Here is a 16705-nt window from a genome sequence, read left to right as displayed (position 1 = left end):
TCAGCAGCCACATCATCAACAAAAACGAGTGAGCCAGGTCCAGTGGCAGCCATACATGCCCAAGCCATAACACTGCCTCTGTGATGTTTCACAGACAAGGGGCAGTGCTGTGGATCACAAGCGTTTCCTTTCTTTCTCCACATCTTCCTCTTTATGTGGCACAGGATAATGCTCGCCTCATCTGTCCATAAGACTTTGTTCCAGAAGTCACCAGTTTTCCTCTTTTCTAAAGGAACATTTATTATCAAACTCTAACCTGACCATTCTCCACCTTGAGGCTTCCCAGTGGAAATCTTGTAGTGAATCCTCAAAGGTCATGCTGGTGTAGTTTTCATTTCATGGTAGTCTCTGACACATCTACGCCTGCATCCTTGAGAGCGTTCTCGCTCAGTATCGTCAGTTGAAATGCGGTTTCTCTTCCCAGTTGAAAGTATTCTTTGGTCATCCACTTCAGCAGTCAGCAGCTTTCTTGTGTATGAAGCAATGATGCAAAGACACACAGCTGTCCAAGAAACAGCCTAGCAGAGGGTAGCCAGTTGTCCAATTCCTTTTACTCTCCTAAAATATGGGGATCACCTGATATGGATGTAAATACACTCAAATTGAAGCTGACAGTCTGCAGACATTTTAACCTCATAGGTCTATTTATTGTGTTATTTCAAATTACATGGGTTGGAGTACAGAGCCCTGTTCCAAAACTTTTAGATTTTAACTGTACATAACAACAGAATGTTGTGATGTTCTGTATTCTAAACTATTGGGCATGGGGGCGCAATAAGACCTTACAGTTTTACTAGTTGTGGTAGCTGTTCCAGACAGACCTCCGAGTCTGTTTATATTTCAACTGGTGCCCATCACTTTCAATCTTTCTCTCGGGGGATGAAATGTAAACACAGAGTTTGAGATCATCCATTTCCCTACAAATAAAAACTGGGTCGTTCTTTTGCATCAGCAGGACAGGGGAAATGGCTTGTGGGATGGGCACTGCATTTCAAAGCTTTTGTCGCATTTGTGTAGTCCTATAGGACGGAATTACACACCATTACACACAGCACTGGGCGTGGTTTTATATTATTTTTTGCCTGACTCGCGGCTGGAAACTAAGCGTGTGGTACAAGCAGTTAGGCAAAGATTCTAACAGCTAGCAGCGGGCGTATGGTGCTCAGTTAAACGAACGCGTATTGCAAGCGACGAGAAGAAGTGTAACTGTTGATCTTGCATTCTGACTAAGGTAAGAACCAACTTCACAGACGTAAACCAATGTGCCCTTTAATCTCTAATTCATTCCTTGCGGTCTGTTTCTTGGCATGTAAAAAAATCACTACATTATTAATTAATCGATTTGCACAGCAGTTTTTAAGCGTTGACATGTTTTCATTCAGTTAGATACTTTTATTATCCACGCCAGCGTAATGCTTTTAACGTTCTCTTCTCGTCCTTGTTTTACAGATGACAGTTCCCCGAACTCAATGAATCGTTTGGGAAATTATGTAATTTTGGATTTCTGTAAATTATTTTCAATTTACTTATTTCTATGGGTTTCTCACTGAATGATGCTCCAAAGGAACTGCGCAATCTAGAGGGACGTTTCTTTAAAAAAATATTTTATATTTTTCTCTCAGCGTGACCCTCTGAAATGGATACGTTGTATGTTGTAATTGAATTGATTATTGCTGTTTTATCAATCGCTGGGAATGTTTTGGTCTGCTGGGCCGTTGCCACCAACACGACCCTGAAGAACGCCACGAATTATTTCTTGGTTTCTTTAGCCGTGGCAGACATCCTGGTTGGTTGTTTAGCCATCCCTTTTTCCATCACAATCAGCATTGGTCTGCAGTCTGACTTCTACGGTTGCCTTTTCTTAGCATGTTTTGTTCTGGTGCTCACCCAAAGCTCAATTTTTAGTTTACTTGCGGTAGCCGTTGACCGGTACTTGGCAGTTAAAATGCCGCTCAGGTGAGTGCTTTCTTTACTCCACATCAGCGGAAATTATGCCTTTTCCTGTAAATATCATATATTAGTGAGATACATGATATGGGTAATTCAAAGGTTATATAGTTGGCATGCAAAGTTTTTTCTTCAGAAATCTCATATTCAAATTTTGAATTTGTCAGCATAGAAGACAAAAAAGATGTTGTTTTGTAAGATAGCGCTCATTTTCTTATCCCTTGTTATGATGACACTTGCTGCGGTGGGAAAGTGTTCTTTCAAATGATTGTTTGTTAATTACAGTTTAGCTCCAGTTTGTTTTTCGCTCTATTACTAAAATCTGACCTGTGACCACAGAAGAAATTGTATTCTTCTATTCCACGAAGGGGTCATTTTCTTCTCTGGACTCTTACGGACCTGGGCATTTTTTACATTTTTGAATTAATAATCACTAATAAGCATAATTTCTACCAAGGAGACTTTGACACCCGAATCCAAGCCACTGAATTGGCAAGGCATGACATGGTACTTAAAATATGTGTAATTGCCGGCAAAATCGGTGGGGAGCAAATGATCGTAAAAAGTTTAATCAATCAATCAATCAATTAATCAAATTTTATTTATAGAGCACATTTCATACAAGTGATGCAGCTCAATGCGCTGTACATAAAACATATAAAGAAAAAAGATTACAGAGGAGAAAATAGAAAACAGTACAAATGGTACAAATGGTTTAAATGAGAGGAAAACGGTGTCCAGATTGAAGTGTTGGTAGGGTCATTATTACTGAGCAATACTGCCTCATGTGTTTAAACGCTAAAACTGTAAAAGACTTGGACGCATTTAGACTTTACCTTATGAAAAAGAGCTTTAATATGATATTGACACTGTATCTTCAAGCATGTTAAATCAGATGACACAAAGGTTACGTCACATCACTGTGATTGAAAATATAAGCCCCTACAAGTTGATGTATCAGAGAACAGGACTCTTACCCTTTCTTTACCTCTGGCAGAGGAGCAGAGAAGATCCACATCATGGCAAAATGCTTAGAAATGCCGTAATTTATTCTGAAGGAAAGAATTTGAGTATTACCTCAGTGTGAAAGTAAGACTCCGCCATAAATATTCAGCATGTGTGCATTTAACATGACCGGCCAAGAGAAGGTGGAATGTCAGTTTCTGGTCTCTTAGGTTTCGTGCTCTTGAAGTTCAAAAGTTACTTCCAGTGTTTGGAGCATAGTCTGCATGAATAGAAAGAAGAAGCAGTTGGATATGTAACCAGTATGTAAGTGATGCAGATTTACTGATTTATTATTATTATTATTATCTTGTAATGCAGTAGGCAGCCTAGATGCCTTTAACCAGAGTGTGTTAGTATTGGGATTTTTAGGCTTATCCCATCCCTGCAGTGTTCTTCAAAGGAGAGAGAGAGCCCAGGCCAGCAGCACTTCAGAAGGTAGTGCAGGCAGACTACCTGGCAACTGCAGTTTTTACATTCATTTAACTGGACAATTGGAACTGGAGCACGGCAGTAATAATGTACCAGTGTTCATCTGTTCCCTGTTATAAAATCATACCTGCATGTGTTTGCTTCATTATGTACATGGCAAATTTCACACAACATCTCCGTCTATAAACCCATTTACTCTAAATTTTGTTCCAAGAGGGGAGCTTTTGAGGGACACAGTAGACAAGGGCATGTAGCTGTGGAGGGGGACTGAGGCTTTGTAAGAGGATTATCAGTCTGCGTTTGAGACCTTAGCCTGGACTGGCAGTCAGAGGTAAAAGAGGAAAGGAAACATGTGGCTGTAAGTGTTGGGCATTAAGGTGCATATCACTGCTAATGCAATACGCTTCTGCATTGGTTTGCCATCAAAAGTCAACAGGACCGAGTTAGGCCTTGAGAGGCTGTGGAGACATGCTTGCTGTAAATCGGCAAACTTGCAATTAACGCAAATGATTATCTTTCAGTTGCCATTGAGTTCAGATATCATACCATCAAATGCTGAGATAAAATGTTAAAATTGACCTCCATTAAATAACTCGACATATTTCATCTGTTTGATGAGGAATATCCTCATACACAGAAGTCTTGAGTACTCAAATTAGCATGCAACTCATTAGTAAGTAGATGGCAACAGAGAAATTAGAAGACACAAAAGGGTCACAGTATAAACAATACAAACTCTAGTTGATAACAATGTGTATAGGCTAATATATGAGATTGCTTTAATGTGCATACCATCAGCACACTGTATTACTAATACACAATCTAAAACCAGAGCCTATTCATATTTATATTTATCCATATTTATATTTTATGCAATGTGGCACAAGTGGTTTTCAGCTGTGCGTTATTCCACATCAGTATCTGGCATTACAAAGACAATAAGCATTGTCTGAAAAAATGCCCTTATCGGTAGGCTCGTGTTGTAATATTCAAACTACAACCTGTGCAATTACAACTAATAATAATAAAAAACAACCTTTATTATTGCAGTGCAACCTAGGAACAGTACGAACATATTTGCATTATTTTTGCATTATACAGCTATGCAGAGCGTCGATGAAGTCAGGGTTGCCAAACTGGTCAGCTGGCAGTAGAGTAGATAGATTAAGAGGATTTATTACTTTCAGGCGGTGGTGGGTGGTTGTGATCCCGGATCGAGGGTGTGTTGTGGTTGCGATTGCGACGGGGGGGGGGGGGTGCTGTCGAAGACAGGCTGAAAGCATTGGACTTTGTCGTGCTAGCTGATGAGCCGATAGTGGCACTGCCTCCGTTTGGCATGAGATGTGCTTGGGTAGCGTAAGGGAATGAAACAGAGCCTGAGAGCGCGTGTCTCACACCAACAGGGTGAGAGCTGGCAACCCTGATAAGGGTTCCTGTGCTTTTAGGTATCTGGTTTATTTACAGCCTCTCTGGCTGCTACCCGTATTACAACAGAACGAGGTGGCAGGGCAGTAAACTAAAGGTTCTGTGTGTTCAGTGTTTCTCAGGCCTGCTTCATTCCTGTTTTATTCAGCTCACGCAAGTGGGCAAATGATTCATTTCACTGGTTGAGCGATTCATAAATAAATCTGTATGTGAGGAGCAGAGGTATTTCAAGTCGTAGGCAGTTCAGCTGTGTGAGGAATGAACTGCTATGAATGCAAAAGTGTAGGGCGAGGGGCAAAGTAAAAATAGCCCACTTCCCCACCATCACCATGGAAATGTCAGTCAGAGGACCTGGCTTCTAAATGTTTTTAATCTTCTTTTCAGGTATAAGGAAGTGATGACAGGGAGGCGAGCCCGCGAGATCATCGCCCTGCTCTGGGTCCTGTCTTTCATTATTGGGCTTATCCCCTTCCTGGGGTGGAACAAAAAAGATTTGGTTTGCCAGGGGCCTGCCAACGAGAGTGTCGCAGGGAACGGCAGCAGTCGGAGCTGCCGGCTGACCTGCTACTTCGAGAGCGTGGTGGACATGCGCTACATGGTGTACTGCAATTTCCTGGCCTGCGTGCTGCCGCCGCTGCTGCTGATGCTGGGGGTGTATGCGCAGATCTTCAGTGTGGCGCGCGCGCAGCTGCAGCGCATGGAGCTGAAGCGCGGGGGGGCCGGGGGGGCCGGGGGGGCCACGAGCTCGTCCAGCCTGCTGCAGCACCAGGTCCACGCTGCCAAGTCGCTCGCCATCATCGTGGGCCTGTTCGCCCTCTGCTGGCTGCCCGTGCACGTGCTCAACTGCCTGACGCTCTTCTGTGCCCGGCTGCACAAGCCGCCGGCTGTCATGTACATGGCCATCGTCCTCTCCCACGCCAACTCGGCCGTCAACCCCGCCATCTACGCCTACCGCATCCAGGACTTCAGGGAGACCTTCCGCAGGATCCTCTTCCGGCACTTCCAGTGCAGGAGGGGCGAGCTGTACGCGGGCTCCAGCAGCACACACAGCACAGACCCCGCCTGCTTCCACTAGGGCCCAGCAGGGGGCAGCGGCACACACAGCACAGACCCCGCCTGCTTCCACTAGGGCCCAGCAGGGGGCAGCGGCACACACAGCACAGACCCCGCCTGCTTCCACTAGGACCCAGCAGGGGGCAGTGGCACACACAGCACAGACCCCGCCTACTTCCACTAGGGCCCAGCAGGGGGCAGCGGCACACACAGCACAGACCCCGCCTGCTTCCACTAGGGCCCAGCAGGGGGCAGCGGCACACACAGCACAGACCCCGCCTGCTTCCACTAGGGCCCAGCAGGGGGCGACTTCTTCAGTTTCCTGCATCGTTTTACTGTTTTTTTCAATTGCTAGCACACATTTTTGAAAACAGCGCTCATTTTCTTAAAACACTTAACACAATTCACAAAACACAGGAACACTTCATATATCCTGCAAAATGAAGCACTGCATTCAAACTACATAAACACTTATCAAAATCAAACTTTTGCACCAAATGGCACACACGTCATTCATATTACCAGATTTTTGTCCATCCAACTACATACTGTTGTGCTCAGTCAAAAGCACTTTCATCTTTGCTGGGCTTTGTCATAAAAAAATTGTTCTGTATGAAGAGATTTCTGCAGAGAGAGATTGTTCAAGTCTACAGAAATATGTGCAGAACACAAATTGTACTGTTGAAACAAATCTTTTTATTTTTCTCCACAACAAATCAGTGCAACATATACACAGCATATACAGTATACATTACAGTTGTGTGAACAAAAAATATGCTCTCTATTCGATACAGTAAACAGAAAAGAAAACTTTCAGCAGCACCGCATCAACATCACAGGCAATATCTCCCCTGGCTAGACATCGAGCAGCACCTCATCAACATCACAGGCAATATCAATAGGTGTGCTCAAGTCTAAATGTCTGGATAACAGAGGCAACAGTAAATCGGCTCAAGTTGGGCTGGACTCTCTGTCCAGCCTCTCTCATTGTCAACCCATGTCAACCCATTACAGTTTTTTACGATTGCTTAAGCATGATTTTGAAAACAGGGCTCATTTTGTCAAAACACTACACACAATTCACACAACCACACACACAAGTACCAGATCACCTCAGATCTTTTACAAAATGAAACACTTCATTCAAAACTATACAATAATTTATAAAAACCCAATTTTGTCAACGTATGGCACACACATGGTTCACACTATCTGATTCTGTTTGAACCAGTTACACACTGCTGTGCTCAATCTAAAACACTTTTACAGTTTTTCTCGTTTCTTGTTTAAACACGTTTTCTGAAACTATAGCTCAGTTTCTCAAAACTCTACACACAAAGCACAGCAACAGTTATCCTTTTGCCAAAACTACACGAATCTCTTGCAAAATGCATTCATGCATTCAAAACCATGTTCTCTCTTCTCAAAACTGACTTTTTCCATGAAAAAAAGATTCACACAGGCCTCATATGAATAGGTCTTATTGAGCATTGATTTCACACTGGTGCGATAAATTTAAAAACACAACCGTCAAAATACTGTATATATGTTCTGGCCTCATGAGGTCATTTTACATATTCAAGTGTATAAAATTGTGTAAAAATTGCTTATATTTTATCCTTTTCTTTTTGAGGGGTCCCAAAATAGGCTGCAATTTTACAGTAAATATAAAGACTGTTGCCATCATACAATTCAGTAAATATATCATCATATACATAGTGCATTTGCTAGGTAAACCTAATTCCAATTCAGTACAGTACAGCAAAGTGTGTGAACTGTTATCACTTTGAGTGTTGTTGTTATTGTGTATGATACAATGCACATTTACTGTATTCTCCTGCCAATGAGGTCCAGTTGGGCTGCACTCACAACCCAGGTTCCATCATGAGTCACACTGAACATTGTTAGAAGTGTTTTTCCTTTTTCCTTATCAGTGAATTATGAGTTTTGCCAAAATATATAACATTTGTGTCTTCTCAAAACGAGAACATGCTTAGACTGTGTCAGTCTGGACAATAGATGTAATGATCTGTTATCATATATGAAATCAATGAACAAATTCAAAAAGGTAACAAAGCAAATCTTTATTTGTTACTGTAAAATAAATCTTTGTTCAGCAGACTGCAAAAATAAAAATCGTAGTTTGTAGGCCTGCTGTAAAAAACAAAAAACAAATACGTGATCAACCAAAGTTGCACGTATTTCACCTCTTCCTCCTCCTCCTCCTCCTCCTCCTCCTCCTCCTCTACCTCTACCTCTCTGTGCTGCGTGTTGCTCCATTGTTTTCCAACACAATAGAGGTCACCGGAGGTCTCTTTTATGCTCTGACAGATAATTGAAAAGTTAAGCCAATTGAGTTTGAGCAGGTGTGGTGTGAGTGAGACCAATTGGTACTTAGAGTTTGGCATTTGAAGGCCAGTGTTTTCCATGTGAACAAACAAGGCTTGATTATCAAAATTGTGCTAAATAATGAGATTTTGTGTGTAGAGTTGTGCAAAAATGTGATTTAGAATTGCTATTTGAGTGAAAACAAAGGAATTGTGCTTAGAGTTTTGTGGAAATAGTCTTTGTTGTTGACATATGAGCTTCAAGTTTTCACCATCGTGTGCGTAGTTCCAGTTTTAGTGTAAACATTTGAGAAAAACTGTAAGCACCTAAGTGTTTGATCAATTGGTTCATAGATGTGGTATTTTGAAAAGCAGTGGCTTGAAATGGCAAAGAAGTGACATCATGTTAGATTTCTGTGTCTAATGTAGAGAAGTGTGTTCAGTGTTTTGCAAAACACTGTGCAGTGTTATGCAAAAAGTGTGAGGCTGAGAATATGCTTATAGTTGTGCAAATCTGGGCTGAGGTTTTGGTCCTTGAGTGTCAGGTTTCACTAACTGTGTGTTACTTTTAATTTTAGTGTGTAAGCAATTGACCATGTAAGCAAAACTGTAACATGGTCAACTAACGTTGCCTGGATTTCATCAGAAAGTTGTTTTCTTCCGTGTCCTCTTCTTTGTCCTCGTCCTTCCCCTCCCCTTCCAGCTCTACCCCTACCTCTCACTCTTCCTTGTCCTCTCTAGCCTCACCCTCACCATCACCCTCCCTCTCCCTCTTCCTCTCCCTCTACCTCTACCTCTCCCTCTTCCTCTTCCTCTTCCTCTTCCTCTCGCTGCTATGTTGGCTTCCATTGTTGTTGTAAAAAGGTACTCACCTGTGCTCTTTTTATAGTGCTAACATCCTGATTGATGAGACAACAATTAAGCAATGAAGTGTTTGGCCAGGTGACACGTGTATTGGCCAGTTGGTCCATGGGTGTGGCATTTTGAATGGCTGTGTTTTGAAATGGCAAACAAGTGACTTTATGTCAGATTCCTGTGTCTTATGTAGAGAACTGTGTGCAATGTGTTGCAAAAAGTGCCATGTTGAATTGCAAATTGGGTCCAAAGCAGAAAATGTGTTTAGAGGTTTGGAGACTTGAGCTGAGGTTTTGCTGAGTGTCAGTTTTAATAATTGTGCTTTATGTGTCATTTTAGTGTGTTAGCAATTGAAAAAAACTGTAAAGTTTCTCCTGTCTGGTTTTTTAAAAATGCCATTCCAAATAAGGACCACTCACTGGTTGAATGGACCTCATGTGCAGTCTGTAGTCCCGGATGGTGTGCAAGATCAATTGAATGTCATTTATGAAGAGCCTGGCCTTGTGGTGTTTTCTTAAACGCATTGATGTTTACATGGGCATCTTATGCAGATGGAATGTATTTGTGCAAAAACAAAAAGGCAGAGGTTATCTTGTAGTTGTTTTTTTTTCAACTGGAGTGAAACTGCAGTGAAATTTCAGCCACATTTCAGGGATAATCAAAATCATAACTTGATGCATGTTTTGGACGAGTGTGAAATCCAGTGTGGCATATCCAGCTCTAGCGCTGAGCTTCAGTGCAGCGCTGTGAATGGAGCCCTGGCCACACCCAAGTTCGGCGAGGTGACGCACTATTGGCCACACCCACTCGCAGCAGAAGGGTCTCTGTATGCAGGGTTTTCCAGTCCTTATCATGGACGAGCCCGGCTCTTTGTTGAGCATCTGATGACCTGTCTGAGTGACCGACTGCATTGAATTGCAAGACGCTACTATTGGGCGAAATTAACCTGAAGGGAAACGTGAAGACATTTTTGAATGTCTGCCATGATTTAACTTTCCAGTTCTTGGAAATGGGGAAAAAATGTGAACTGTGGACACATTGTGTTGCACTGAACTAAACAAAGGAAATATTGTCATGGCAGCTTTGTCCTTATGTCCTAAGTTATAACATCCATACCTTAGATTGTCACCTGTAACTGAATGTCTCATACTCATTTAGTCATATAAAATAACCACCTTAAAGAATGGGGGGAGGGGGGTGACTGTAGTGTAGTATACTATCCATAGTCAGCCGCACATAACAGCCTTACTCTGGAATTAAGCCTTACTCTACATTTAAGATGATTTCTTAAACTGTGCACTTCGTATTAATACTGTTATCAGGACCTTTCTATATTATTACTCTAGAAGTCCGTTGATATATTAAGTGAGGAACTATTCAGATGAGGGCCTGTTTAATGAAGGATTAAGCGAAGACACAATGAAATAAATGTGTCCACATCTGTTCTAACAGCGATGCAGTGTCTCAGAGACTGTAAAGTTCTTTACTGTTTAATGACTTTATAAAGTATATGTCCTGTAATTCCTTTATAAATGAAGCAATTTTATGGGTGAACAAAAACAAATGAAGCAGAAGACGCTTTGTCCTGCTCCGTTATGGTATCATGTATTTTTTCCTTGTTCTTTGCATAGATAAAGTATCAAAATAACACTTGATGGCCAACAACTGCTTGTATAATTTAAACAATCAATAATTATATGATTTAGTGAAACATAGATAAATAAATTGAACATAACATAACATAACATAACATAACATAACGTAAGACAAGAACAGGCCATTCAGCCGAACACTGCTTGTCTATGAGGTAAACTGGCTCAGTAAAAAGCACAATCAACAAAAAAAGAGAGGAGTTTGCTTTCTCTAAAGTACTAAAAGAAAGCTGTCAGTACTAAGCATCCCTTTGGCCCGGTGACGTTGTTCTCCCGTTCACTGCTTCAGTGAATGACAGTGCACTGCACATCTAGGATTGCAGTCTAAACAGATCTGTTCTGAGACCATAACTGCAAATACACTTTGGTGAAGTTTAAACGTCATATAGTTTTATAGATAAAGACTTCGACACATTTAAGCGAAGCAGCATTCAGCTACTTGACTGCAAATAGCTCCCCCTTCTGGATAATCTGCAGGCTGCTGTGAATGACTGAGTGAGTGAGTGTGTGAATGAGTAAGTGCGATTGAGTGAGTGAGTGTGTGAGTGGGTGAGTGAGTGAGTGAGTGAGTGGGTGAGTGAGTGAGTGAGTGTGTGAATGAGTAAGTGTGATTGAGTGAGTGAGTGTGTGAGTGGGTGATTGAGTGAGTGAGTGAGTGGGTGAGTGAGTGAGTGAGTGGATGAGTGTGAGAGTGGGTGAGTGAGTGAGTGGGTGAGTGAGTGAGTGAGTGTGTGAATGAGTAAGTGTAATTGAGTGAGTGAGTGTGTGAGTGGGTGAGTGAGTGAGTGAGTGAGTGAGTGGGTGAGTGAGTGAGTGAGTGGATGAGTGTGAGAGTGGGTGAGTGAGTGAGTGTGTGAGTGAGTGAGTTAAAAGGCAGGTCGATGAGGTGTAATAAATAAATAAATACAAATGCTGATATTCTTGCCCACATGTGCATGTGACCTAGCTGTGTGCTGCTTCATCCAGGGTTATACAGCTCACTCTCGCAGCCCCACCCATCCTCCCTCCAGGCCAGCTGTGATAAGAGGATGCTGTGGTTTTGATGCTGTCAACATTTGTCACTTAACTCACACAACATCCAGTTTAGCGCCAGGAACAGACTTCCTGAGGAAAGGGAGATACAGTTGAGGCCGAAAGTTTACATACACCAAGGCTAAGGACATTCAAACACAATTTTTCACAACTCCACACATTTGATGTTACCATACATTTACTGTGTTAAGTCAATTAGGGTATCTACTTTATTTCCATAAAAGGTTATTTCAAAATAATAGCTAAGAGACAGATTTATTTCAGCGTTTATGTACTATATCAGTACTTTGTGATGGCCACTCCAATACTTGTCATTAAGCCATTTTGTTACAACTTTAAAGGTATGCTTAGGATCATTTTCCTGCTGGAAGACCCAGTTGCGACCCAGTTTTAACTTTCTAGCTGATGTCTTGAGGTGTTGCTTCAGTATTTCTAGATAATCCTCCTTCCTCATGATGCCATCTATTTTCTGAAGTGCACCAGTCCGTTTTCCAGAAAAACACCCCCATAACACGATGCACATGCTTCACAGTTGGGATGGTGTTCTTCAGATTAAAGGCCTCACCCCTTTTCATCCATACATAGCGCTGATCATTATGGCCAAACAAATTTTTGTTTCATCTGAGAACACTCCTCCAAAAGGCTAGGTCTTCGTCCTGGAGATCACCTGCAAACTTAATTCTGGCTTTTTTATGCCGGTCTTGGAGTAGGGGCTTCTTCCTTGTGCGACAGCCTTTCAGGCCATGGCGACGTAGGATTCTCTTAATGGTGGATGTAGATACTTTGGTACCTGATGCCTCCAACTCCTTCACCAGTTCCTTTGTTGTTGTCCTGGGGTTCAGTTGAACCTTTCATACCAAAGTTTGTTCAGCCCTGGGAGTTAATTTGTGCCTCCTTCCTGAACGATGCAGTGTCTGTGTGGTCCCAAGATTTTTATATTTGCATACAATTGTTTGTACAGATGCTCGTGGTACCTTTCAGTTGTTTGGAAATTGCTCCTAAGGAGGAATCGGACTTGTGGAGGTTTTTTTTTTTTTTTTTTCAGGTCTTGGCTGTGTTGCTTGGATTTTCCCATGATATCAAGTGCAAAAAGGCAGTGGCTCTGAAGGCAGGCCCTTAAATACAGCCACAGGTGCCAGTTAACTCCTAATTATGACAATTGGCCAATCAGAAGCTTCTAAAAAGTCATTACATCAATTTCTGAAATCTTCCAGACTGTTTAAAGAGAGTCAACTTGGTGTATGTTAACTTTTGACCCACTGGAATTCTGATATAGTGAATTAAAGCTGAAATAAATCTGTCTCTAATCGATTTTTAAAATGACCTCTGACAAAAGTAAGAAATGGTGGCATGAAATGTGAGTTGTGAACTTTTGGCCTCAACTGTACTGAACATATGTGTACTCTTCTTTGTTCCCTTTTAGATTGTGAAAAATCCATATTCAAATGTATACAAATTATGTAGTTCATGGGTACTTGTTCAGGAATTCAGAGAATACTTAACTGCATACATGTGCTTCTGTTTGTGTGTGCAAAGCAAGTACCTTCTGGACAAACACATTCTAAATGTAAATAATGCACTGTAAAGCTACCAAAGAAATTTGCCAGGTAACCGTGGAGCTGTTTTAATGAATGGAAATTCAGCCAGATATTACAAAAACAACATTATTACAAAAAAAAAATATTCTGGGAAATTGTGTTAGACAACATGCCACCCATCTGACTAAGCATAAACTCAGTAAGGGTGAACAGGTTTTTAGGGCCAACAAAAAATACTCATAATACATAAGCTATTGGCTCCGTGTTTAAATGGCCTGTTTGGAGGATGGAGAGACATTGTGTTCATAAGCCTTCCTTACACTGTTACTTACTGCAATGAGAATGAAAAATGTACATCAAGGAAAGCAATTTTAAGATTTCAGATTAAGTCCTCACAACTGGAAAATATAATAATATCTGAACATTATCTTTCAAAAATCAATTGCATTACACAAATTACACAGGTTTGCTGCCATCTTGTGACAACTTGCTGCAAAACAATAAACCAACGATATGAAAAAATGCTTTAAGGCTGCCCCCTAGAGGAGACCAAAGTTGGTGATTAACTTCTAGAAAATCAATTTCAATTGAGAAATGAGACATCCTACGGTTTCTCTAATGTAATGCCCGGTTTGACCTCGACTCTCGTTTTGCCCTCTGCTCGCCATATAGTCGTCCAGTTAGTGTGTTCCCAGCTTAAAAATCCTTAATTCAAACATAAGTTTGTCATTTTGCTTTGTCATTTTTCCTTTATTATTTTTGAAGCTACTCTGGGTGGAGATCTAATGCTCCATAGGGGGTACGCTATAAGGGATTTTAGTTTCCGATTATCAGCTAACTGTCTGAAGTTCAGCGTTCAAAGCCCCCTCATGCCCAGTACCCTTTGAAGAGTAGCCAGCATTCAGTTAGATTTGGATAGGCTACTTGTATTTTTATTTATTTTTATTTTTCCATAGATTGCGTTGTTGCCGTTCTCGTTGTTAGTGTTAATCAGTTTAACCACCAGGGTCCAGGTTGAACTATGCGGTTGTTCCCTGTACTTGGACCGGTACTTCTCTCTAGGGGTTTCGTCATACTTGTTCCTGGTTATGGTTATACACTTTGTTGTACGTCGCTCTGGATAAGAGCGTCTGCCAAATGCCTGTAATGTAATGTAATGTAATGTAGGCAGACAGGGACTGGAGTTATTGATCGGTTTGCTGTACGTTTCCCTACACATTTCCCTTATCATTCACCCTGTTACAGTCTGACCCAGGCCGTAACAGGCCGTATAGGCAGGCACGGTGGCATAGTGGTTAGCACCGTTGCCTCGCAAGAAGGAGGTTCCGGGTTCGAATCCGGGTCCGACTGGATCCTCTCTGCGTGGAGTTTGCATGATCTCCCCGTGTTCGCGTGGGTTTACTCTGGGTACACCGGGTGCTCCTGCAGTTGCCCTTGACCAAGGCACTGGCCTCAGAACTGGAGTTGGCCCCTGGGTCCTGCACTGTGGCTGCCCACTGCTCCTAAGTAACTAGGATAGGTCAAATTACCCCACAGGGTTCAATAAAAAAGTATAACTTATCTGACCCTAGACCAGGTCGTAACACACTGTATCAAGCCTAGTCTTAAAAAACCCCCAAGATTCTGCCTCTACTATGTGACCTGACAGACTATTCTTGACATTGATTACTCTCTGCTTGAAAAAATTCTTCCTAATGTCTGTATGGAATTTACCTTTTGCTAATTTCCATTTATGCCCCCTTGTTCTACTAACATAACCCAACCTGAAGAGTCTCTTGTAGTTCACTTTGTTGATCCTGTTTATGAATTTAAAATCCTCAATCAAATCACCCCTGAGTCTCCTTTTACTAAGCTTGAAGAGGTTAAGCATCTTAAATCTTTCCTCATAGCTTTTATCTTTCATACCAGGAATCAATTTGGTTCCTCTTCTTTGAACTTTTTCCAGAGCCTCTATATATTTCTTGTAGTACAGTCCCCAGAACTTCACACAATACTCTAAAGTGTGGTTTAACAAATGTATTGTATAAGATAAGTATAACTTGGATAACCCCGAATTTATGATCAATACTTTTGGCTATATATCTCAGCATCCTGTTGTGCTTTTATACTGCTACAGCACAATGCCTAGAACCTGAAAGGCTTTGATCAACCTTTACTCCCAAGTCTTTTTCAAACTGAGCACATTCCAATTTTGTTCCTCCCATAAAGTAATCCTGTTTTTATTTCCCACATGCAGAACTACATTTTGCTGTATTAAATTTAATTTGCCTGGTTTTCGCCCACTTCTGGATTTCATTTAAATATTTTTGGATTACTTTAGTAGATTCCAAAATATTAGCTTGGCCTCCCAGTTTTATCTGCAAATTTGACTAATGTACTTTCTTCAGTATTTTACATGTGATGCAAGCTAAACTGACAGGCCTGTAGTTTCCTGGATCAGTACGGGCCCCTTTCTTATATATTGGTATTATATTACCTTGCTTCCAGTCCTCAGGTATTTCTCCAATTTCTAAGGTGTAAATCTTGGGCAGCTAGACCAATGAGGGAAATAGCTGGGAGCGAAGGTATCTGCGTGTGTCCCTTCGGTGCTGCTGGAAAAAGTTGTTAGTGTTATTTTCAAATTTCACCGTTCTTACAAACGGGGCAAGGCTGCACTTTGGATCAACTAGATCAGCTAAATTTAGACCAGGTTACAAGAATAGTAGTGCCACTCTATTCTCCGCTTTTCTCTGGCCTGGGCTATTATCTAGTTTTCCCCAGAGGCAGTCTGTGAGCATTACGATTAGTTTAACTCTCAATTATCTGACTCCAATTAAAATTTATCCTTGATTGGAAATGGATTTCTGTTCTTTGCAACATCTATACCGAGAAAGGCCGGCCTACCGCGCATCGCACCGGCCGACGTGCATCCGACATACGACAATCTAGATGTCTGGTGAGACTCAGAGGTGGGCGAATATCTTAAACTCTGTTGGGTATGACGATTACGTTGGACACCGCCAAGTGGCGAGGCGTCATTGACTCAAAACTTACTGATCAGATAAGTCGAACAGATGCAATTCCCTAGCGTCGTGGAGGCTCAACAGAAGGGATTTAAAAGACAAGTTAAACAATTCCCAGAAACCACACCAATCAAGGGCTAACAATTTATTAGTCAGGTAGGTAAATCTCTTAAAACAGTCAAATACAGTTACAGAATGTAGCATATTAACCCAAAATAGAGAGTATCAAAATTATGCATACCTGACCAAGACTACACACAGAGCCAAGAGGATGTGCAGGAAGTCTGAATACAGAGCTTCCCAGATTGCTTTGTCCCTTCTCCTTAAATGTCCAGAGGTCATAAATCTCAGAACTGCCAAGTCAGTGGTCAAATTGGAATTGTGTTTACCTTTTCCAGATGTCCTTCTGAGAGAATATTTTACCAATGTAGGTCTTTCTG

The 16705-nt window shown here is 41.6% G+C and overlaps 1 protein-coding gene across 1 annotated transcript; it reads left to right on the top strand.

Moving 5' to 3' along the window:
• The first annotated feature begins 1127 nt into the window (after positions 1–1127).
• Positions 1128–6057, top strand: LOC118210237 (adenosine receptor A2b-like). Its single transcript, XM_035386257.1, has 3 exons — positions 1128–1231; positions 1450–1956; positions 5191–6057. Exons 2-3 carry the CDS (start codon positions 1637–1639, stop codon positions 5879–5881), a joined length of 1011 nt encoding a protein of 336 aa, XP_035242148.1. The 5' UTR covers positions 1128–1231; positions 1450–1636; the 3' UTR covers positions 5882–6057.
• Positions 6058–16705: the final 10648 nt, after the last annotated feature.

This window comes from Anguilla anguilla, chromosome 12, assembly GCF_013347855.1.
Source record: "Anguilla anguilla isolate fAngAng1 chromosome 12, fAngAng1.pri, whole genome shotgun sequence".
Classification (NCBI taxonomy): Eukaryota; Metazoa; Chordata; class Actinopteri; order Anguilliformes; family Anguillidae; genus Anguilla; species Anguilla anguilla.
The sequence above is the reverse complement of the archived record's forward strand: the minus strand, read 5'-3'. Positions and strand labels throughout refer to the sequence as shown.

Coding starts and splice junctions, on each gene's coding strand:
- LOC118210237 (XM_035386257.1), top strand. CDS start 1,637: ATGGATACGTTGTATGTTGTAATTGAATTGATTATTGCTGTTTTATCA. Junction 1,957..5,190: donor GCAGTTAAAATGCCGCTCAG/GTGAGTGCTTTC, acceptor TCTTCTTTTCAG/GTATAAGGAAGTGATGACAG.